We start from the raw sequence: 25424 nt of genomic DNA on the forward strand, positions 1-25424 counted from the left end.
GCAGAATGGATGGTTTGATTTCAATCAGAACAGCGTATTCTAGCTAATGTTAAAATAATAGGAAGTGAATCTAGAGAAAAGGGGGAAGAAAGAAATGTAAAGAAAGCAGACTTAAAATGTTTAAAAATGTAAAATTTCTGTTAATTTTAAAGGTTTAGTATTATTAGCATAATAGAGCTTAACTGATACCAAGTAACTTTACTTCTGTAACATTAGGGCTTATTTGTTGACAGAATTGACAAGTGTTTCTTATTTGAAACCATTCCTTACTCTTGACCCCTACATTCTCCACAATGTGGAGTTACTGTATTGTGTCAGTTGATGAATTCAGCATGGATATGATTTAGCTTCTACATATGTCATGGGCTGTACAAAATAAGCAAGCACTTTTTTGTCTTTTGTTTTGCAACTGTGAAGTGAAATTTTGAATGGCAAAATTTTAAATTGACGCTGTCAAGTGAAACTTGCAGCAGATTGGCCACTTTTAATCTTTACCTGAAGCCAGGGAGTTAGCTTTTGCTTCTGGTTTTATCAATTGGCCATGTGTGATGGAGTTAGGTAAAGACTAATTGTTTTTGTGATTTGTGTCATTGAAGAGTATTGGTGTGGCCAGTGTGGTCAGCAGTGGCTTTCCCAAAGTTTTTTTTAATTCATTCTGGTATATAGTTTTAATGGTAGATGATCAGGATGAATGTGTTCCTGAGTCTAGAATATATCATCGGACTTTCTTAACCATTAACTTTCAGAAAGCTTTTAATAAAAGTCTTCATACATATCTACTACACAAGCTTAAGGTAATAAGTATACTAGGTAAAACTTGGAAATAGCTAAGGAATTGATGAAAGAGAAGAAGGAATGCCTAGTAGGAAATTGTAAAAGTGGGGAAGTAAGCCAGATCGCAAATTATACTAAACTAGTTGGGGTTGGGGAAGAGTGTGACCAAGGGACTACAAACAACAATAGACCTAGGCAATATGTTAGTGGGTATATCTATGAACATATGGGCCAGAATTTTGATGTCACTGTGTGGTGGCTGGTCCGGTATGCCGAAGCGTAAAACGACGGTGTATGTCCCGATGTCAGTGTGCGTCATTTAAAAATTATGTTTGGCGGGCGTGCGCTGGAGGCGGCTGCACACCCGCCGAACTGTCAATGGTGTATTGAGATCATTAAAAACCCAATTGAAGTAGTTAGCAATGCTGCCTGTCCAACATTAAGGTTGGTGGGCAGGTGAAGAGCCCAAGTGGCCTTCGCGTTTTTCAGGAAACCTCATCTATGGGCAGGATGAAGTTTCCTGAAGGTTTTATTGAATAAATAAACAAGTTTTGCTCAATTCATAAACATGTCCCAGCTCATGGGACACTGTCCCACCTGACATACGGAAAATTCTCCCCATGATCTTAAGCATTGGAAGAAAAATAGAGAAAGGTATTTAATGACTGGTGTCAAACTAGTTATAAGAAAGGATTGAAATTATTCAGAAATGATGGTAGGGTTAACAATAATCATACTCAGCCATTGGAGAGCAGCAATTAATGTAGAAAACAGAATGTTAAAACTAGAGTGTAAGTCTGAGGCCATCAAGCTCAGCTGTATGGTGTCAATTTTTGTCTAACAATACTCCTGTCCCCTGGGGACATTTTGCTACACCGTATTAAGTCCCTATGTTGCAAGTTGTTCTGATCAGGTAGCACGTTGTTTACTATGTTCAATTTTGATCAATAAGTAACAAGGGAAATATCCAAAGTGGTGCAGAGAAGATCCCTAATGTCAGTACAGAGTTATCAGGAAAGATTAGAAAAGCATGGATTTTTAGGCCTTGAAAGGACACACATGATGGGGAACCATTACAAGGTTCTGTAAAGAACTAGGCTGAAAATAAGGAATTAGTTCTGAGTACCGTTTCAAGTTAAGCTACAACTACAGTATTGATTGATAAAAGGTAACCTTAACATTGATGTCAAGATTACTACCTGAAATACTCTTCCAGATAGAGCCGGTGGTAGATGCAAAGCTCTGGAATCATTTGAGAGACAATTAGGCGCCACGAAGGACCCAAAGCTATGGAAAGTTGGCTGAATAACTGCTTCATCTGTACCTGTCCTTAAGTACAACAATTTGTATTTATACAGGGCTTTTAACATGCCCCAATAAATGTCCCAAGGCATTTCATGGAAGAATCATCAGATAAAAATTGACATTGAGCTGAAGAAAAGAGGTACAGTATTAAGACAGGTAATTAAAATATTGATGAAAGAGGTAGGTTTTAAGTAGCTCTTAGTGGAAGACCAAAAGGTTGAAAAGTTTAAGGGGAGAATTCCAAAGTTTAAATCCTCAGCAGCTGAAGGATAGGCTGTCAGCTGAGGGGAAAAGGAGTTGGGGATGCATTAAAGGTCACAATTGAAGAATAGCTGAGCTCTTGGAGCATTACAGAGATAGATGGGCAGGGGTGAAGCCATGGAGGGACTTGAACACAAAAAGTGCTAATTTTAAATTGGAGGTGATGGGGAACTGGGAGCCATTGTAGATCAGCAAGCATAAAGTGATAGGTGATCAAGACTTGGTGCGGGTTAGCAGACTGGCAGCAGAGTCTTGAATGAGCTGAAATTTACGGTGACGTGAGGATGTGAGGCTGATTAAGAGAGCTTTGGAATAATTGAACCCAGAAGTGACAAGGAGATTGAGTGAGAAGCAAAGGCATGAGATTAAGGTGGGGCCAAAGATGATGGCTTCAGCCTTACCAATATTTCAATGGAGGAAAATGTGACTCATCCAGCACTGGATGTTGGACCAGCAGATTGACAACGTGAACGTAGTTGAGGGCTCAAGACAGATTTGAAAAGGTAGATCTGGGTAGCTTAAACATGCATGTGAAGCTGACCCCATGTCTTGAGGTGATGATTCCAAGTGCCAGCATGTAGAAGAAGAGGGAATCATGGGTAGATTATTTGGGACTTTGCAGGAGGGTGATGTTGCTATTCATGCCAGAGAATATAGAAAGGTCGAAAAGGATGAGGCGGGATAGCGCACAGTTACAGAGAATGTCATTTGTGGCTTTGATTATGGCTGCTTCTGTACTGTGGCAGGGATAAAACCTGATTAGAAAGATTCAGACAAGGCATTGTGAGAGCGATGGGGACAGGTTTGGAAAACAACAATACAATCAAGGACTTTGAAAAGAAAAGGGCTGTTAAGAGATGGGGTGATAATTTTCAAGGACAGAGGGGCCAAGGTTATGTCTTTTGTGGATTGGGTGATGAAAGCAGTTTTGAAAGGGAGTGGGACGGTATCAGGCTTTGAAAGGACTCAATCAAGCATTGAATATTGATCTCTGATGCTTACCACTCTAGTAATAGGGCAATTGTTAGTTCTGTAACATCCTAACATAGGAACAAGAGTAGGCCATTTAGCTTCTTGAATCTGATCTGTCGTTCAATGTGATCATGGGTGATCTTTGACCTACTTTCATGTACCCATTTGTGACTTCTATAAGGCTGTAAGTTTTAGCACATAGGAGGCACAGGTCTTCTAATGGAAGGCTGCCTTATGTTGTGAATGTGAATAGAGTGAGTTGGGAGAGTGCTTGATTTTTTAACAGTGCTAACCTTGTATTTCAGGATGAAGAGAACATAAAAGAGATCCACATCACACATCATGTGAAAGAGGGGTCAGAAAAAGCAGATCCTTCCCACTTCGAGCTGCTGAAAGTACTTGGTCAGGGATCCTTTGGAAAGGTCAGTATGTCTTGTGATATCAGTACTTTGAAACAGTCAGCTGAATATTAACTTCAGGTGGGGAGGGGGCTGAAAGTTCCTGGAAGAATGGGTTTTCCTATTAATTTTAACAGCAAGACCTGATTTGTATTTTTTTTATCTGTTTCTCTGCCGCAGCCAGCCAGATTAAGAGGCTGGCTGGCTATCAGGCAGGTAGGTCTTTGGCACCAGGCTGCAGCGGAGGGGGGATGGAGAGGAGGGTGAGAGGGATCAAAACAGCTTGTTGGGAGATCAAAGGCCATAGGCAACATTGGAGGCCAGAACAGAGGAGATCAGAGGCCTTGTGGAGGAAATGGAAGTATCATTGGGAAGAGATTGGAAGTGTCAGGGCTTGGGGTGGGTGGGGAGGGGGGGGCAATATTCACTCTAAGGTACGCTGTGGTGGAGCAACCTGACAGCTGCTGTTGGTCATGCTTTTTCCATTTAACGCTATCTCTAGCCCTAACTTTTTTTTCATCAGGCTGCACACAAGCTATCTGCCTCTATGTCCTGCTTTATAAAAAATGGAAGAAAGTGGGTTTGAGTCGGATTTCAGACTTTTAACATTTTATGTTCCACCTGAGCCAAATTCACTTGTTTTTGGGAATTAAATTTCCCCCAGTAATTCTCCTAACATTTTGTAATGAGCTATAGATTTTACAACAGTCTGCAGGGAAGGAATTTTAATTCTTCTGTAGCCGATGTAGATTACATCATAAATGTGATTCAAATCCACCCCTGGACTTGATACTTTTATGAACTCTTAAAGTTCAGTTGTCCTTGCATTATATGCACTCACTTAATATCTAAATCAATTGCTTGCAGTGGCTAAACTGAAACATAAACAGGAGCTTTAATTCCCTCTTCAAATTAGCTTTCCACCAATGAGATCACGTAGAGCTAAAAATGTGCAGTTTTGTTGCCTTTTGATTAGAGTCGCTGTTTGTTTTTAAACAAAATTACAATGTCTTACAATTGCTTGGCATTGAGTAATCAGAAATCAGCCCTCAAAAGCCTTCTTTTTAGACACCAGAACTTAATGAGATGTTTACCTTGCGTGTAACACACTTCAGCCATCTCATGCTCTTTCTATTGATTTGAAAAACCCATGATTGTTTCATATAGATCACTGGAGCAAACAGCCTACCAGATTTGTAGTTTGTTCAAAATGCTTCCCAAGTCAATAGATAAGACCTGGATGTTCCTTGGATGTTTGATGAGTGCTGTATAGTTAGTTTAGTTTGCTGTCATCTGGAGCAAGATACTGACTCTGTTCAAGTATCGTTTTGCTGTACATGGATGTGTTTCTTCACTTCTTCAAAGTATATTTACCAGTCTGTAACAGACTTGTCTCTGGGTTGTTTGTGCAATGAAAAGCATTTTTTGCATGGAATATCCATTTTCCTGACTCTCAGCCTTTTACCAAGGGTCTTTTAGTTTGATTCATACCTTGGGCTGCCATACCAAGAGTTACACTCCTGCCAGTATATCACCTCAAAAAGCAATCTCTAGTAAAGGAATCTTCTTTGGACCAATGGGGATCTCTGGTTTATAGTTTCTATTTTGCTTTTGCAGGTGTTTTTGGTGAGAAAGATCAAAGCACCTGATTCAGGTCAACTCTATGCTATGAAGGTTCTGAAGAAAGCAACATTGAAAGGTAGGATCCTGCTGAGCACACTATGAAACTGTGCTCGTAGAAGAGCAGTGATTAGTAAAAGGTCTTATGATAGAAGGTGGTTGGGGGAAAGAAATCATTATTAATGTTTAGTGCATTTTGAATTGAATGATGTAAAAATATCTGCTTATGATGTCATTAGCTTTGTATCAATCATAATTTTGCATTGTTTTAGTGAGGGATCGTGTCCGGACGAAATTGGAACGAGACATCTTGGTGGATGTAAATCATCCATTCATTGTGAAGCTGCATTATGGTGAGATTTTCGCTTTACTTCTTGGCAGGAAAGGGACAAGAACAGAGAGGTTATATGGTTTAGGCTGGAAGAGAAATAATTAGTTCATCGGTTCTGGTCAGCCCACTGCAGTCATTATTTTGTATTTGACAGAAGGTAATTTTATGGTTTAGGCTGGAAGAGAAATAACTAGTTCATCGGTTCTGGTCAGCCCACTGCAGTCATTATTTTGTATTTGACAGAAGGTAATTTTATTGAGAGGAGGTCTTGTGGCACAGTGAGTAGCTTACCTGGCTCTGAGCCAGAAGCTCCAGGTTCAAGTTCCACTCCAGGACTTGATGACCAAGCAAAGTGCATTCATAACATGTATCAATCTGCAAATCTAGCCAACATATGCTACTGGCAAGTGGTAAGAGCGCGAGAGATTCCTGGTCAACCATGTGATGAAAAGTATATTGCAGCCTCAATATTCATAGTTGCGGACGACAACATGCATGTAAAAGTGCATGTTGCCATAGAACTCTTGACACCTTGGGGGTTTGTTGGCTGGACAGTTGGTGTGGTTCAGATTGGTGCTAACAGCACAGGGTTCAATCCGCGTTCTGGCTGGGGTTGATTTGGGAATTGCCTCCTTGCCCTACGCATTGTAGAGATTGTGGCACAATGGGCCAGACCTGCCTTCAGGCAGAGAACTGAAGAAAAATTATAATGAACAGAGTTAGCCTTTGTCATCCATTTGATAAGTTGAAGGAATGGATTAGGTACAACGATTGTATACACATGTGATATCGGCTTATTACGATGGCCACTGACTCAGTCTGTTCCAAAAGGTCTTTTACAGAATAGTCAACTGACCTGGCAGCATTTGTGGCGAGAGCAACAACATTAATGTTTCTTGTTGATTAACTTCTGTTAGAACTGAAAAAAAATTAGAAATGTAATAGGTTTTAAGGAAGTACAGAAGTAGAGAAAGTGGGGAGGAGAAAAAGAGCAAAAGGGAAGGCCTGTGATAAGGTGGCAGGCAGGAAAAATTAAATAACAATAGGGATGATGGTGCAAGGTAAAAAGAGATGATTCTGACGCAAATAAAGATGCAAAAGATGGTCTAGAGTTGGTGTAAATTGGAAAACAGAATCATCACCAACAGTTGCTGCTCAAAAACATGAAAAACAAAGAGAATACAGAGGAACACAAAAAAAAAACGGGGGCAGGAATTATGATCTTAAATTGTTGGGTCCAGAAGGCTGTCTGTTGCCGAATCAAAAGATTAGGTGCAGTTCCTAAAGAGCATGTTGAATTGCATTGGAACAGTGCATAGAATGTTTTAGCAGCACAATCAGGCACATGAATATGTAGACGATAAAAATGCTGTCCGTAGATTTTTATTTTATTGCCCTTGGATGAGGTTTCATGAAAAATGCAAAGCCTGCCTGGCTGATTCACCTGTTTGCCAACTGTAAATTTGGATGGACCATGAAAAATCGGAGTCAATTGCACTGTTAATGGGCTTAATTGCCCACTTAATTGTTGGTGGGCTCGCTTCTGACTTTTGTGCACGCCCATTGACTGAAATATTGCACGAGCATGGGATGATGTCGGGGCACTCGCCCAATGTCTTCTCGCGTGATTTTGCGCCCGATGAGGTTGGGTGTGCACCCACCGGTGGGATGTAAAAGTCTGCCCATTGTTTCAGTGAAGCTCAACTTAAGCTTATGGAACAGCACTTCATCTTTTGATTAGGCACTTTACACTCTGATTGCAACCCTGAGTTCCAACAATTTCAGATGTAACCACTGCCCCTATTTTTAGTTTTTTTTCTTTTTGTGAGTTTTATTTTTGTGTTTTTCTGTTTCGTTTTTGGGCGACAGCCACTTACACCACCTCTGGGACCTAACTTTTGTTTATTTACTTGTCCTAATACCATCTCTTGCCTTGCACCATTATCCCTTTTTGTCATTTAATCTCTCCTTCCTTCAATGCTATCACAGACCTTCCTTCTTGTCCTTTACTCCTCCTTTCTCTGCCTCTGTACTTGCTTAAAACCTACTACATCTCGAGCCTATCCCATTTCTGACGCAAGGTCTTTGGCCTGAAATACTAACTTTGTTTCTGTCTCCACGGATGCTATTAGACTTGCTGTTTAGTTCCAACTATTATAAATACTTTACAGGTGCATTTAATCAAACTCAGTGGATATAATATTCATATTATTTCAAACTATGGTTTCCCATATGGGACCGGCTGATACCACGGATTACAGCATTGCAAGACTATTCAAACTTGGTCACAAATGTTTATCTAAGGCTATGCTAGTGCCCAGTGTGGAAATGTCAAGCTGAGAGTAGTTGATGCTAACACTAGATATCCCAAATAAGAAAGTGGTGGGTGAGTGTGACACCATTCATTAGGGCTAGTGTTCCCTTGTTTTACTTTCACCCTGAGTCCTTTGGCATCTGCAACGCGCTTTTGATGAATAGTTAAGTGTTGTCCCTTGTTCCAGAGCCACTTCTGTGTGATTTGTTTATTACTGCCCAATTAGTTTCAGGAGATGACGTGCATTTCTTAGAAAAATGTTTTTTTTTTGGCAGCTTTTCAGACCGAAGGAAAACTTTACCTCATCTTGGACTTCCTCAGAGGAGGCGATCTTTTCACCCGGCTCTCTAAAGAGGTATGATTCATTTGTCTCACTCTGTTATGATAAACTGTCCAGTTAACAGAAATACAGTGAAGCTTGTGTGAAGATGATTTGAAGTGTAGAGGAGAAACGAATAGTTGATGGTACAGTTTGCTGTGCTTTTGAGAGATCTTGTCCAATTATCAGTTCTAGATCTAATTTGTAGGTTAGTCTATTCCTACTCCTAGGGGAGAATTTTCTCCCTGTCGGGCGGGCCGGTCAGGAGTGGGTGTGGCCGATCGCGGGCATGGAGCCGATCGCCGCCCGCAATTAGCTTCACGCCGCCATTTTACCTGGGCGGGCCAATTAAGGCCCGTCTGGCATGGCACATGGCCGGTAGCTGTGCGGGTAGGTGGAAGAGGGAGAGTTAGAACCTGCGCTCTTTTGCGCATGCGCGCATAAGAGCGCAGAAATTTCCCTGAGGCAAGGAGCTGCCTCAGGGAGATTAAGTACATATTGAGATTTTTCAATAAAGAAACATAAAAATTATTTACACATGTCCCCTGATGTGACATGTTTATGAAATGTGAAAAAAACATTTATTTAATAGAACCTTCAGGAAACCTCATCCCGCCCGTGGATCAGGTTTCCTGAAAAATGCGAAGGCCGCTTGGCCTCTCCGCCTGCCCGCCAACCTTAAGGTTGGACAAGCAGCGTTGATAATTATGTTATTGGTTTCTTAATGGCCATAACAGGCCTTTGACAGTTCGGCCGGCATGCGCCCGCCAAACAAAAGATCTGAATGACGTGCAGTGACATCGGGACGCACGCCATTTTATGCGTCGGCATGTTGGTCCCACCCCCACACGCCGACCTGAAAATTCTCCCTCTATTTTCTACTGAAATGCTCAATGCTGAGATCAGTGATTTTATTACATTTTTGCTCATTGACACATGCGCTTTTAAAAAAAAAATGGACTTTTCAAGCTGGGTTGAACTCTGGGACTGGGATTCATTTCCAGCCAACAGATTGGGTGAAAGTATGCTTTTTCTGCAAGCTAATAAAGGCCTTGCACTTTGAACTCAGTTTCTGGCAGGCACAAGACCATAACACAAAACTGTCCACAGTTAACACAGTGGAAGTGTTTTGAAGCACCAAATGCAATCAATATATCTTAAAGACTTGGGACTCCTGGCACTCTTTTCAACCTTTGGCATGGGTGAAATTTCAAAACTCACCATTGTAGAGAGGCACTGCGCAGAGACCAGGCATCATTACAAATGAAGAGCGAATTACTCTAATCTGTTTTCATGCTGTGTTTCCTGCCTGCCTTGATCTTGGGTGGTGTGTGGAGCATACACAGAGTAGAAGGAGAAGAATAATTGGAAAAAGCAAGCATTAATGTCCTAAAAAAATGATAAAGTCAGCGTCCATCACAGAATAGGTGAAGAATAGAGGCACACCCCATTAATTAAGATAAATGGTGAGATCCTGGAAAATGTGTACCTTGGGAGCCTTCTCTCGATGAAGGCAGTGTTATGATCCTGGAGCAGACCCCCAATTTATGTTCTGATCTGGTTAGGGACCAGTAACTTTTTGCTTAAAGTAGACAAAGTTTGAGATCCCAGGTATTTGCCAAGAAAATAAAGCCACTAAGTTCCACAGTTTTTGAACAAACAAAATAAACTTTACTGTGCGCAGTCAGAAAAGTTAAACAATTTACAATATCTATCTTGTCCTCTAACATTGAGAATCAATATGAAGCACTTGTGAATTAATGGGCAAACTGCGGTCGAACACACTACACTGCACAATAAATGGAAGATATGATTGAGACAGATCCCTTGGATTCCTAGACATCAGTAAGTACTGTGAGTCAGCCAAATCTGTTGACACTCTGTCTCCCTCATGAGGGATTCCAAACTTTTCACTTTCAAAGATCAAGTCTTTGAATTCCCTCAAAGCTGCTCCAACTCAGACTGCCTCAACAACTGCTCATCACCCAGGATTTCAGGCTCATCTCCCAGGATTTCAGTCTCATCTCTGGAGATTATGTTCATCTGGAATTCCCAAGTCTGCACTCTAGCACCAATTCACAAGCACAACTTCAGCTCTTTAGCCACGCAGAGCAGAACACCATTGCTCCAAATGGTTACCTTTGCCCAGCAGCCTGCAGCATGGAGTCAACAACCTTCTGCTATCTTTTCAGGTCTCCAAGGCTTCTCCTGAGCTTTCACCACTTGAAGCCTGTCAACCACAGTACTTTTACTGTTTGCAGCCTTTTTCTTTGCTTCTCCGCCCGGTGGTTCCTACCAGTGGTCTCCTCCTGGTGGCACCTTCCCTGGTTCTCTCTCTCCTTCCCTGGGTTGCCTCTCTTTGGGACCTCTCCCTGTCCCTTCTCCCTCTCCCAGGACGCCTCTCATTATGAAGCCCTGCTCCTGGGTCCTGTGATCAGGCTTTCGTGCCGTTTTTTCGCATAGGTGCATAGGGCACTTGTCCCTCGCCTGAAAATCTCACTACGCTGGATTGTACATGCGCAGCCCACTCCAGATTTGTGCATGTGTGGAAACTCCATGGGCACGCTGGGACTTGTAGTACCTGACTTCCGCTCAGAAATCAGGTAAGTTCCTATTTCTTGATACCCTTCCCTTGGGGGTAAAACAAAGCTGTAACAAATCTTATTACATATTATACAAGTAAACTTCTGATTTTTCACAATTAGACATCTCGTATTAACAAAGTTATAAAGGCTTAACAAAAGCAAGTACATGTGAGAAATAGAATTAGCAAGCTTTAAACATCCAAGAACTATCATAACTCAACTTTTATTCCTACAGCTATTCTTGAGCTCTGCAAATAATTTCTCAGCCAAGTCCACAGTCAAATAAACACAAAGTTTTGGAAAAACTCAGCAGGTCTAGCAGCATCTCTGGAGAGGGAAACAGAGTTAGTGTATTGAGTCCAACATGACTCTTCTTCAGAACTGAAGAGAGCTAGGAAGGTAATGGATTTTATACTGTTGAAAAAGTGGGAAGGGACAGGTGGACCAAAAGAGAAGGTGGGGGATAGGTTAGAGTTCTTCTCTTTTTAGAGAAACTTCCGGGGCATGTTGGGACATGTAGTTCCCAACCTCTGCTGAGAAAGTTTCTATTTCTTGACAGCAGACATAGACATAGATGACAAAAATTCATCAATGTTTCCAATGTGCCAGCTCAGCCTTTCACTGACTGAGGAAAAGAATATTTGAGGACCGGGATCTCAAACTTGAGACTTAGGTCATGGTTTACTGGGCAGCAGTCATATATATGCTTCAGAGACTTGGACAACATACAGCAGGCACCTCAAATGACTGGAGAAGTGCCACCAGCAATTCCTTTGCAAGATCTTCCAAACTTAGGTGCAAGAAAGGTGGTCCGACAGCAGTGTCCTCTCCCAAGCCAACCTGCCCTGCATCAAAGTGCTAATCACTCAGAATCAGCTCTGGGGCGTGTAGTTCGTATGCCTGACACCAGACTCCGAAAGCAACTGCTGTACTTGGAATTCTGTTGTTGCAGGAGACTCCCAGGAGCTTAGCGGAAATACTTTAGGGATGTCCTCAGTGCATTCCTGAAGAAATCAAACATCCCTGCTGACTCATGGGAGTCCCTGGCTTGTGACCAAGCAAAATGGAGAAGGCTCATCTGGGATGACACCGAACACATTGATAAACTTCAACAGGAATATGCAGAGGTGAAATTGGGGCTTCAAATGAAGTGCATAAACCTCCAAACAGCCCATCTTCCTAACCCTTCAAGCACCACCTGCACAGCATGTGGGAGAGCCTGCAAATCACTTATTGGACCTATCTGCTATCTCAGAACCCATCGAACCCAGAGTGGAAACAGGCCATCCTTGATCTCAAGGGACTGCGTCTTCTTAAATAGGAGATACGTAACATAAATAAGAACAAAAAAGCTGGAAAATCTCAGCCAGTCAGGCAGCATGTGTAGAGAGAAACAGAATTAATGTTTCAGGTCAATGACCTTTCATCAGAACTATAAAAAAAATGGAAATGTAAAAGTTTTTAAGACCATGGAAGGGGGGAAGGGGCAGGAAGAATAAAGGAGAAGGTCTGTGATAGGATGGAGGCCAGGGGAGATTAAATATCGAAAGATTTTGTGATGCAACAGCCAAAGAGTGTGGTAATGGATGTAGTAAAGAAACAAAGGTTGTGTCCAAATGAGACGTGAATTAATTGCTACATAAAAACCATCTAAATGCAATATCTAAGGACGAAGAAACAAGATGAAGACTGACACAGCAAAGCAAACAAAAAGGGAACAAAATACACAGAGCAAAATGGAAGCTGAGGTTATGATCTAAAGTTGTTGAACTTAATGTTGAATCCAGAATGCTGTAAAGTGCCAAGTCAAAAGATAAGGTGCTGTTTCTTGAGCTTGTGTTGAGCTTTACTGGAACATGGTAGCAGGGTAGGGACAGAAAGGAGAGCATGATAACAAGGTGGAGGATTAAAATGACAAGCAACTGGAAGCTTGGGGTCGTGCTTGCGGCTGAATGGAGGTGTTCCTCAAAGCAGTCACCCAGTCTGCATTTTGTCTCCCCAATCTGTAGGAGACCACATCTCAAGCAGCAAATACAGTATATTAAATTGAAAGAAGTAGAAGTTTCACTTGGAAGGAGTGTTTGGGGTCTTGGACAATGAGAAGGGAGGAGATGTACAGGCAAGTTTTGCTTTTCCTATGCTTGCACGAAAAATTGCTGTGGGGAAGAGAGGAGATGGTCCGGGTGACTGAGGAATGGACTAGGATGTTTTGGAGGGAACATCCCTACGGAACCCAAAAGGGGACGGCAGAGGAAGATGTATTGTTGGTTGCATCATGCTGGAGCTGGTAAATACGGTGAAAAATGAGCCATTGAATACGGGGCTGGTGGTGTGGTAGGTGCTTCGAAAGGTGAGGATAAGGGAACCCTATCATGGTTCTGGGAGGGTGGGAGAGGAGTGAGGGCAGAGGTGTATGAAATGGATTGGATACGTTGAAGGCCTCTGTCAACCATCGTTGGCGGGAATCCTTGGTTGAGGAAAAAGGAAGGCTTGTCGGAAGCGCTGGTGTAGAAGGTTGGATCAGTAGTACATAGCCTTTCTGCAGAAATGGAAATAATTAATGGTCACTTAAGAGCCTAATCCCACTGCTGATGATATTCACCCAGCAGCAGGCGTGGAACTTGCCTTGTAGAAAGCCTGAAAAGTAAATACTGTTTGGGTTGCTTGTGGGCTTCTGTGCTTATCGAGGAACCTGGCATCAAGAATGGGGTGCCCACTGGAAGCCACCCCTTCCCTCCCTTCTACACTCCCTTCTGGGAATTGAGGCCATGATCAGATCAGCCAGGATCTTATTGAATGACGGAACTGAATGGCCTGCTCCTGCTACTATTTCTTTTGTTCTTATGTTCTGAGGTTGGAAATAAAATACATTATTGGGACACAGTATTTTGCATCCAACTGTGCTGTTCCTGTTCTGGTAGTGCTTAATGCTGACACTGGAGACAAAAAAGTATTCTTGAACAAAGATTTTGCACCTTGAGCGCAGAATTAATGAAAATAAAATTTGAAAAGAAGTCAAAATTCTGTCCAGATTTCTCAGTTTTCAAAGGGGCTGTGCTGTCACATTTACTTTCCACTCTTACACTATCTAGAGCAGGCCCATGTCATGAAAATATAATAATTCCTATAATATTATTATGATTTATTGTACAGATAGGTTGATAGTGGAGTTTGGATAGTTTATGGATGGGGGATTTAATTGAATTGGAGACATCTGGTCTGCGGGCTTTGATGTATCAAATAGAAGCTAGGTTTGAAATGCTAGATTTTTAAACATGGATTAAGTTTTAGAATGTGTGGTGTGAGGAAAATTTGCATTTTTAGATAAACCACAGTAGTTTGAATTTCAAAGAGATGATAAGATGTTACACCTAGTGAGAAGAAGCTAAGCCAGTGTATTTATTTTTCCCAAAGGCTATTAATAAAATTAGTACTATGAAAAAATTTATATTATGAGAAAGGCAAAGTTGCAAAAACAAATGGGAACAATGGAATTTGCATTAAAAGGGAGAAACGTGTATAAAGGAGATGAGGTTATGTGTAAGGAGGGAAGGCATTCTAAGATCTAACTCAAGTATGAAAAGCCTCCAGCCTCTGTGCATCAAGTTGCTATCTACAGGAACTGAAGCTGAGAAAACTCACTTTGAATATTATTGTCCAGGGTATTGTGTTGCTTTGCATGGTTCTGTTTAAATCTATTTGTTCTTATTGTTGCCTTAACGGAGGTGTAACTGGGAGCCAGATTAATTAGGGTTTAGGAGGTATTATAGTAGTAATTTGTAGACCCATGTATGTGCTTGAAATCTTTAGTTAATAAATGTTTAACTTAGTTTTCTAAAAACGTCTTTAAAGTTATGACAGTCTTATTACTTCTGAATTTGGGCACTCAACTCAAAATAAAATACAAATTGCAAAACAGTTGTGACCACGTGATTAAGTTTCCCTCGTGGATTTGATCCGCCTGGCACACATCATCTGCCATGTCATAATACTCAGCTGACTAATGCACAAAAGAGCAACAATAGCTTATTGATGAAGTGAGCAGCAATTATCCTGTCCATTTTACCCTCTCCACTCAGGTGATGTTCACAGAAGAAGATGTTAAGATATATCTGGCAGAGTTGGCTTTAGCCTTGGACCATCTTCACAGTCTTGGAATCATCTATCGAGACCTGAAACCAGAAAAGTAGGTGGTAGTTGGTTTGACTGTTGCACACTACTTCTGCATACATAGTGGATGAAGCGTAGATTAAGTTTGAACAATGTAATGGAAGAGCAAAATGCATCCATCATTGTAAAATGCTGTATATGATTGTGTTTAAGAACACTCATTTTGCTCAGCTGTTAACCATTTTCAGTCAATTAAATGTAAACAGAAAAAAACTGAAGCATCAAGGATTAGTGCAAACATTATGCCCATGATTGCCAAACAGTGAAAAATTACACATGCTGCTGTGTAAGTTGCAGCCTCAGGTTTTTAAGTCATTGGAGCCTGAATTAAGATGGGATTTATGCATGGGATATTGCAGCTCTTCTCCAACATCCAGAATCCAGATTACAAATTTTAAGTTTTAACTTTTTGCGTGTTTCCAAATTATTCGCAGCAGATCGCTTTTGTTTGATATGTTTATAAAGTAGTTTAATGGGTTTAAGTGCTGGACAAACAGTGGCACTCCTGGAGTAAACTGGGTACACTATGGCTGACTAACCCAGCTAAAATAGATCTTTCTGGCAAGGCAAATACAATAAATTTACTGTGGGATTGCTAGCTGCTGTGCAGGCACTGCAGGTGGGTGTGGGAGTGTCAGGCACACACAGGGGTGCGTTTTGTAGGTGTTTTCGTGGATCAGAGAGGGGTGTAGGGGTGAGGATGGAGGTGTTTACTAATTGAGTAGGATGCTGGGGCTTGGGAGGCCAGAGCACTCCCTTGAGGATGCATTCCTGCCTCTTTTGGCCCATAAGCAAACATCATAATTTATTTTTTAACACATACTGTGGCTTCTTCTGGCAAGTCAGTGTCTACTGCTATTCTTTGTTGACATGTTACATGCAGTATGGGACTCTCCCTGACATAACATTAAAATTATGTTGCAGCTCTAATGACATCATTGGATTGTGACATTTGCATTTCTAATACACTCACACAGCAGGAGCCACAGCTGCCTTGAAAGTTGCCAAAGATAAAATGGTGCCAATGAGATCACTGGACCACATCCTTCAGTGTAAAATTCCCATTTTCTGCATTCTCAAACTTCAGCTATGTTATAGTGGCCCATAGTTTCTGATCTCTGGGAGTCGTACCTGGGTGATAACCTAGAAGATGCGCTGGCTAAATCCTGGGTAACTATCGTAATGACCACCCAAGAACTCCCCACTGGACCTCCGCTACCCTCCCAACCAGCAACCCCTCCTCCACCTGACTAACCCCATCGCACTAACTACCAGCCCCTACCCCCGATCCTATGACTGGCCCCCCTGACTGCCTGACTATTCCCCCCATCCCCCCCGCCACTCCCAACTACCACCCTGGCCCCTTACTACCCCCTGCCCTCCCAACTAACCCCCAACCCATGCCTATCCTCTCCCCTACCTCCCCATCTACCTTTTCTGACCCCCTGACTATTCCCTTCATCCCCCTACAACCTTTCAATTACCACCCCACCCTCCTAACTACCTTCCCGAAAGCCCAACTACCCCCCCTGACCTCCCCACTACTCCCCAACCCCCGACTATCCTCCCTACTCCCCAACCCCTGACTATCCTCCCTCCACCTCTGACAACTGTCTCTGATTCCCCCATCCCCCGTCTACTACCACAACCTCCCAATTATCAGCCCACCCTCCCGGCTACCCTCCCAATCCCTCAACTACCCTCCTGACACCCTGGCTACCCCACAGCCCCTGACCTCCCTCATGACACCCCTTGACTATCCCCTCGCCCTCCAACTTCCCTCCTGACTACCTTCCTGTCCCTCCGATTACCCTCCACCTCCCTGCCTGCTCCCCTACCCCACCTCCCACCCCTGATTCCCTGACTACCCCCACATCCTTCCGCGACTAGACCCTGATCACCGTCCCCACCTCTCTCGACTAATGCCCCCACCCTCTTGACTACCCTTCCGACGTCCCTGACTACCCTTCCCAACACCCAACTACCACTTCCTGACTAAGTACCTGACCCCCCCAATGAGCACCTGACCCCCCCACTGGTCACCAGCCCCAACTCCCCCCCCCTCCACTCACTAACCACCGACCCTCTCTCCACAACTGACCACCTGACCCCCGTTGTCCATCCTAACCCCCCTCCCCCTGACCCATCTTACCCACTTACATTATACACTTACCTTCTCCATGGCTTCTCGAAGTAGCTGGGACTTTTAAACTTACCTGCCTTACGGCAGCTATTGCCATAAAAAGGGGGCATGGAAGGTCAGGAGAGAAATGTGCAGATGCATTCTAGTGTAAGTAAGAAGGAGCAGAGTGACAATCCAACTGTGATTGCTACTCCTCAGAAGTTCTGCTTCATGTTTGTCTCTAACTTTTAATTTTGTTCATTTCCCTTTCTTTCTCAGTATTCTACTGGATGAAGAAGGGCATATTAAGCTAACGGGTGAGTGGCAAAAAAGCAGGAAATTCAACATTGTGCAAGGTTATGGGGATAAGGCAGGGGAGTGGGACTAGGTGGAATGCTGTTTCAGAGAGCCAGCCCAGACTCGATGGGCCAAATGGCCACCTCCTGCACTGCAATGTTACTGTGATACTGTGACTCGTCATTGAGACAGCTTGAAATAGATTGCAAATTCCCTTACCATTGCTGTAAACTGAATATTTTCTGACTTATTTCCATCTTTCTTTTACTTGTTTTCCTGTGATCTTTTGATTGAATACTACACACAAAGCTCTATAGTGCCTTGTTCTATAATATTAGGCAAACACTCAAACTTTAATTTTTCTTCATTTTTTTGGAATATGCCCTTTCTTTCCAGACAATACCTGGACTTTGGTCTTTCAAATGAGACAAACCAATGCCCTGTTTGTCTTCTCAAGTTGAAGTAAATTATTCCATGGCACTATTTCAGAGAAGAGCAGGGCAGTTCTCCCCAGTGTCCTGGCCAATATTTATCCCTCAGTCAACATCACAGAAATGGTTATGTGGTCATTATCACAATGCTATTTGCTATGTGCAAATTGGCTGTCAGGTTTCCTACAATACAATAGTGACTACACTTCAGAAAGCACTTCATTGGTTGCAAAGTGTTTTAGGATGTCTGGTGGTTGTGAAAGTTACTATATAAATACCAATCTTTTTTTTTCAAAGAATTAAATTTAAACCATTCTTCTATCCCCTCCATGGCAGTGCTTACTGTTATTTATGCAACCTCCAGCTTTGTACACTACATCACACCCTTTGGTTCTCTGACTCTGAATTGTTGTGTATTTAACTCCTCCTTAGCCCCACTTTCCCAACTCCCTGTATAAACTCCTTCACCTCTTCTCCTTTAGAAGATAATTGTTGTGTATTGCTGTTGGTGGTAATGGTTCTTGTTGAATGAAAGCTGACTAGTCAAAACAAGAATATTGAAATGAAGCAGCCAGATCATGTTGGTAACTGAACTGTTTGGCTTTTGTAAGTTTGATTTGGTTTTGGTTGTGCTTCTCTTAAGACTTTGGCCTGAGCAAGGAAGCTGTAGACCATGAAAAGAAGGCTTATTCATTTTGTGGAACTGTTGAATATATGGCTCCTGAGGTGGTTAATCGGCGTGGCCATACTCATAGTGCTGATTGGTGGTCCTATGGCGTTTTAATGGTACGTACATTTATTCAGTGTCATTGATTAGACCTCTGTAATTTTACTCTCTCACCCTCTGCCTCCACCCTTTCCTTGAATTGTGTTCCATTCTAATGCCTAAAATTCCCAAGAATACTGCAACTGAATGGTGAGTGACTTGGTCTTAGACAACTGACTGCATCACTTAAAACTATTACCAGGAGACGTGTGACATTGGGAACTTGGAAGCTGAGGATCTAATTCCGTCTCATGAATCCCATTAGTACTTAATGCTACCCTCAAATTTCCACATTGGGTTTAGTTTTGAGGAACATGAAGGTTGCCCAGCAATTGTGAATGTTGTTTTTGAGAAGCGTTTGACTAGGCTGTGTATTGTTTGACTCCTAATCTTTGTGAAATGTTTCTTTCTCCTCTGTTTTTTGGCAGTTTGAAATGCTGACTGGTTCTCTGCCATTCCAAGGGAAGGACAGGAAGGAGACAATGACGCTCATTCTAAAGTAAGCCTTGGGTTAATGTTGACTATGGCTGTAATTTAATCTTCTGATGATACTGTGCAATATTGAGTGTTACTGCTTAAGATAGATCTAGTGTGGCAAGAGCGCACGTTAGTAAGAAATGTTCCCTTTGTTGAAATCAACAACTGAGCATTTTATTTAGGAATATTGAAATGCACAGGACTAGAGGGACCATTGAGTTTCATTTGTCTTGCCCAAGAATTCAGAAAAAAATTCTGCTTCCTGTACTCTTCTGTTTCTGCTCCTACTTTGGTTGTGTCAGCTCACAGACTAACATCTATATTCTGCCAACATTTATGAATGTGGTTAACAATGTTATAATGACCGAATAATCTTTTTGGTGATGTTGATTGAGGGATAGGTATTGGCCAAGACATGGCGAATAACTCCCCTGCTCTTCTTCAAAATAGTACTGTGGGATCTTTCACATCTACCTGACCAGATCACAAGACCATAATACATAGGAGCAGAAATTAGGCCAATCGGCCCATCGAGTCTGCTCCGCCATTCAATCATGGCTAATAAGTTTCTCAACGCCATTCTCCCGCCTTCTCCCCGTAACCTTTGATCCCCTTACCAATCAAGAACCTATCTATCTCGGTCTTAAATACACTCAATGACCTGGCCTCCACAGCCTTCTGTGGCAATAAATTCCATTGATTCACCACTCTCTGTCTAAAGAAGTTTCTCCTCATCTCTGTTCTAAAAGGTCTTCCCTTTACTCTGAGGCTGTGCCCTCGGGTCCTAGTCTCTCCTACTAATGGAAACATCTTCCCCATGTCCAATCTATCTAGGTCTTTCAGTATTCTGTAAGTTTCAATCAGATCCCCCCTCATCCTTCCAAACTCCATTGAGTATAGACCCAGAGTCCTCAAACGTTCCTCATATGTTAAGCCTTTCATTCCTGGGATCATTCTCGTAAACCTCCTCTGGACCCTCTCCAGGGCCAACACATCCTTCTTGAGATACGGGGCCCTAAATTGCTCACAATATTCTAAATGTGGTCTGACCAGCACCTTATAAAGCCTCAGCAGCACATCCCTGCTTTTATATTCTAGTCCTCTCGAAATAAATGTCAACATTGCATTTGCCTTCCTAACTACCGACTCAACCTGCAAGTTAACCTTAGGAGAATCCTGGACTAGGACTCTCAAGTCCCTTTGCACTCCAGAATTCTGAATTCTCTCCCCATTTAGAAAATAGTCCATGCCTTTATTCTTCCTACCAAAGTGCATGACCTCACACTTCCATCTGCCACTTCTTTGTCCATTCTCCTACCTTGGTTTAATGCCTCATCTGAAAGACATCACCTCTGACAGTGCAGTGCTTCCTCAATACAGTGAAGCAATGTCAGCCTTGATTTTTGTACTCAAGCCCTGGAGTGGGACTTGAACCTGGAAACTTGTGATTCAGAGGCGAGAGTGCTACCATCTGAGCACACCTTCACAGTTGATCCTTCAATCATTTCTCTGACAAAAAAATGATCCGGCTTCTTTTGGAATCACCCACCTTGCACTTTCTCCTGTGGCAGTCTATTTTACATATTCAAGGAAAATAAAACAATCTCTATGACCCAGTGTGATTTCTGACTTTGGGAAATTATATTGAATGGTCAGGAATGGCATGATTGGAGTATTAGCAGTGTTCACAGGCAGCATCTTCGATTTGTTGCTGTGTGCCATGAATATGTTTGCAGTATGTTAAAAAGCTCAATGTCACCCTGCATTTAGAAATGTATTTCACACATTGGACTGCTCAGAAATTAACGTGGCCTAAAACCTCCATTAGTGATTTGTTTTAATGTGATGGCATCCTGGATTATTGCTGTGCACCTCCTATTGGCACATGCCTTTCCATTTCAAGGTGAACTATAAAATTGAAAGTTCTTTGACCAATTCATTCCATTAATTGGAATGATGTGTTAGGCACCAATTCTTTTGTGTTTGGACTTTGCATGGTTAATATGGAGGAAAGGCTTTGGGAGATGCAGAAATCTGTAAAGTATTTAACTGCACACAAATTCTTTTTCTAGGGCTAAATTGGGAATGCCTCAGTTCTTAAGTCCTGAAGCCCAAAGTTTGTTGCGAGCACTTTTCAAGAGGAACCCTGCCAACAGACTAGGTAACTATTGGACTGGGCTTGGCTGGTTGTTCTACTGAAAAGATACTTATGACAGATGTTTCTAAATCTGAGGTTGAACACTGATTTTCCTGTGTCCCTGGAGCATGAGACCAAATTGCCACATGCTTTAAGCTTAGTATCCTTCTCATGAATCTATTTTGATAGACAGACTTGCATTTATGTACAATTTTATCATATTTCTCAGTCATATTTCAAAGCAACTCACCCACAGTTACTTTTGGAGTTCAGTGATAGTTTTGAAGTATAATATGGGGAAATGTGAGGTTATTCACTTCAGTGGGAAGAATAGAAAAGCAGATTATTTTTAAATGGCGAGGAACTTAATTGTTCAGAGAAATTTGTGTAACACAGAAAGTTAGTATATATAGGTACAGCAAGCAATTAGGAAGGCAAATAGTATATTGGTCTTTAGTGCAAGGGAACCTGACTATAGAAGTATGAAGTTTTGCTAAAATTGTGCAGGGTTTTGGTGAGTGCTGTGCACAGTTTTGGTCTTATAAATAAGAATATATTTGATTTGGAAGCAGTTCATCAAATATTCACTAGACTGATCTCTGAAATTAGAGGTTTATCCTATGATGAAAAGTTGAGTAGATTGGGCCAATACACTCTGAAGTTTTGAAGAATGAGAGGTGATCTCATTGAAACTTGTAAGCTTCTGAAGCATTTAGAAGGGTAGACATTGCGAGTTGTTTCCCCTCACTGGGGAATCTAGAGCTAGGGAGCGTAGACTCAGGATCAAGAATAGACCATTTAACCTGAGATGAGGAGGAATTTCTTTCACTGAGAGGGTTGTGAATCTTTGTGAATCTCAACACCCCCCCCTCCCCCCGAGGGTTGTGGTTGTTTAGTTATTAAGTATATTCAAAGTTGACATAGGTAGATATTTGGACTTAAGGGGAATTGAGGGATAAGGGGATCAGGCAAGATAGTAGAATTGAGGTCATAGATCAGCCATGATTTCACTGAATAGCAGAGCAGGCTTGAGGGGCCATATGGCTTACTCCTGCTCTTATTCCTTATGTTCGTTTATGGGTTTGAAACAGCCATTTTTTTATAGGAATATGGAAACAAGACTAGGCCATTCAACCCCTCAAGCCAGTTCCAGCATTCAGGTAGATCATGACTGATCTGTATATCAACTCCATTTACCCATCTTTGACCCATATCCCTTGATACCCTGGAATAAAAATCTATCAATTGCAGTCTTGAAAATTTCTAATATACTAGTATCCACAATCTTTTAGAGCAGAGAATTCCAGATCTAGGCTACCCCTTGTGTGAAAAAATGGCTTCCTGATTTTACTCTTGAGTGGGATAGCCCCTTGCTCTGGAATCCCCTACAGGAGGAAATAGCTTCCCAACATGTACTCTGTTGAACCTTTTTATTATTTTAAACATCTCAATTAGATCACCGTTCAGCTTTCTTAGAAAGAAGAACTGAACGGAATACAAGCCAAATTTATGCAACCTATCCACATAATTTAACAGATAACCAGAAATTAGATTGGAACCATTAGATTGGAAAATAGCAAATGTAACTGCTTTATTCAAAAAGGGAGGGAGAGACAGAAAATAGGAAACTACAGGCCAGTTAGCTTAACATATGTCATAGGGAAAATATTGGAAGCTATTATTAATGATGTTATGGCGGGGCACTTAGAAAAATTCAAGGCAATTAGGCAGAGTCAACATGATTTTGTGAAAGGGGAATCATGTTTAACCAATTTATTGGAGTTCTTTGAAGGAGTTGCATGTGCTGTGGATAAAAGATAATCAGATACCATGCTTAGATTTCTAGAAGGCATTTGATAAGGTGCCACATCAAAGGTTATTGCAGAAAATAAAAGCTCATGATATAGGGGGTAACATATTGACATGGATAGAAAGTTGGCTAGCTAACCAGAAACAGAGGGTAGGCATATTTGGGCCTTTTTCTGGTTGGTGGGATGTAACTAGTGGTGTGCCACAAGGATCAGTGCTGGACCCCAAATTTTTACAATATATTTAAATGACTTGGTTGAAGGGTCAGAAGGTATGGTTGTTAAATTTGCTGATGATACAAAGATAGGTAGGAAAGTAAGCTGTGAAGAGGACTTAAGGAGACTACAAGGGGACACAGATAGGTTAAGTGAGTGGGCAAATCTGGAAGATGAAGTATAATGTGGGAAAATGTGAAATTGTCCATTTTGGCAGGAAAAATAAAAAGAAGCATATTATCTAAATGGTGAGATATTGTAGAGCTCTGAGATTCAGAGGGATCTGGGTGTCCTAGTGCATGAATCACAAAAGGCTAGTATGCAGGTACAGCAAGTAATTGGGAAAGTTAATAGAGTGTTATCGTTTGTTGCAAGGGGAATTGAATACAAAAGTAGGGAGGTTATGCTTCAGTTGTACAGGACGCTGTTGAAACCACGTTTAGAGTACTGTGTACAGTATTGGTCTCCTTACTTAAGGAAGGATGTAAATGCATTAGAACTGGTTCAGAGAAGGTTTACTAAACTAATACCAGGAATGGGTGATTGTCTTATGAGGAAAGTTTGGACAGGCTGGGCTTGTATCCACTGGAGTTTAGAAGAGTAAGAGGTGACCTGATTGAAACATATAAGATCCTGAAGGATCTTGATAGGGGGGGATATGGCGAGGATATTTCCTCTTGGGGAGAATCTAGGACTAGAGATCCCTAATTAAAAATAAGGGGCCACCTATTTAAGTCAGAGATTAGAAGAAATTTTTTTCTCTCAGAGGGTTGTGAGTCTTTGGAACTCCCTTCCTCAAAAGGCTGTGGAAGCAGAGTCTTTGAATTTTTTCAAGGTGGAGATTGATAGATTCTCAATAAACAATGGGGTGAAAGGTTCCCGGGGGTAGTTGGGAGGTTACAGTCAGATCAGCCATGATCTTATTGAATGACAGAGCGGGCTTGAAGGGCTGAGTGGCCTACTCCTGCTTCTAGTTCTTATGCAAGTATTCAGCAGACCAGGCTTGATCTGTTTGTATTTCAGATTAAGTATTCTGCCTCATAATTTAACCCTTTAAATCATGTAGCCCTGCACCCACTCCCAATCCCACACCCCCCTCCTACTTTAAGGCCATATATCTTTCCTGAGATACAGTGGCCAAAACTGACCTGACTGTTCCAGATGGGGTCTAATCAAAACTCTGTACAAGTGAAGTAAAACTTACTTCCCTTTGTATTCTAACTTCCTTGAGATTAAGGCCAACATTCCATTAGGCCTTTGACGAACATATGAATTAGCAGCAGGAGTAGACCATTTGGCCTTTCGAACCCGCTCCGCCATTTGATAAGATCATGGCTGATCTGATTGTGGACTCAGCTCTACTTTCCTGTCTACCCACTTTGACTCCCTTGTCAACCAAGAATCTGTCTAACTCAGCCTTCAAAATATTCAATGACCTTGCCTCCATTGCTCTCTGGGGAAGATAATTCCAAAGACTAACAATCCCCGAGAGAAATTATTTCTCCTAATTTGTGACTTAAATGGGAGACCTCTTATATTTAAATTGTGTCCTCTGGTTCTAGTATCTCCAACATGGGGAGACATCATCTCAGCATCCACCCTGTCAAGACCCATCAGGATCTTGCATGTTTCAATAAGATCACCCTTCATTCTTGTAAATTCCAATGGATACAGGCCCAACCTGTCCAACCTTTCCTCATAAAATAACCCCTTCGTCCCAGGAATCAGTCGAGTGAACCTTCTCTGAACTGCTTGTAATTCAATTATATCCTTTTTCAATATAGGAAACCAAAACTCTATACAATAGTCCAGATGTGGTCTCACCAAGGCCCTGTATAACAGCAGAAAAACTTCCTGCTTTTGTATTCCATTCCTTTTGCAATAATCAACAACATTCCATTTGCTTTCTTAATCACTTGCTGTACCTGCATTCTAACTTCTTGTGATGCAAGGACCAGGACACACAGATCCCTATGTACTGCAAAGTTCTGCAATCTCTCTCCATTAAACTAATATAGGGCTTCTTTATTCTTCCTGCCAAATGGACAAGTTCACATTTTCCCACATTATACGCCATCTGCCAAAATTTTGCCCAATTCACTTAACCTTTCTAAATCCTTT

At 41.8% G+C, this 25424-nt stretch overlaps 1 protein-coding gene across 5 annotated transcripts in view; it reads left to right on the forward strand.

Annotated features, from left to right (window-relative positions):
- The window catches only part of LOC121291403 (ribosomal protein S6 kinase alpha-1-like), a 259579-nt gene that overhangs the window by 191559 nt on the left and 42596 nt on the right, over positions 1-25424 (forward strand). For 4 of the 5 annotated variants that reach the window (XM_041212513.1, XM_041212514.1, XM_041212517.1 and 1 more), the window contains 9 exons: positions 3618-3734; positions 5328-5409; positions 5603-5683; positions 8251-8330; positions 14959-15065; positions 17451-17488; positions 18543-18685; positions 19094-19164; positions 21215-21303. In XM_041212513.1, the coding sequence (XP_041068447.1) occupies positions 3618-3734; positions 5328-5409; positions 5603-5683; positions 8251-8330; positions 14959-15065; positions 17451-17488; positions 18543-18685; positions 19094-19164; positions 21215-21303 (808 nt within the window). Of the gene's footprint in view, positions 1-2138; positions 2236-3617; positions 3735-5327; positions 5410-5602; positions 5684-8250; positions 8331-14958; positions 15066-17450; positions 17489-18542; positions 18686-19093; positions 19165-21214; positions 21304-25424 lie in introns of those variants that run through there. The other variant, XM_041212518.1, reaches the window with a different exon arrangement.

The sequence above is a fragment of the Carcharodon carcharias genome, chromosome 19 (genome assembly GCF_017639515.1).
Source record: "Carcharodon carcharias isolate sCarCar2 chromosome 19, sCarCar2.pri, whole genome shotgun sequence".
Taxonomy (NCBI): domain Eukaryota; kingdom Metazoa; phylum Chordata; class Chondrichthyes; order Lamniformes; family Lamnidae; genus Carcharodon; species Carcharodon carcharias.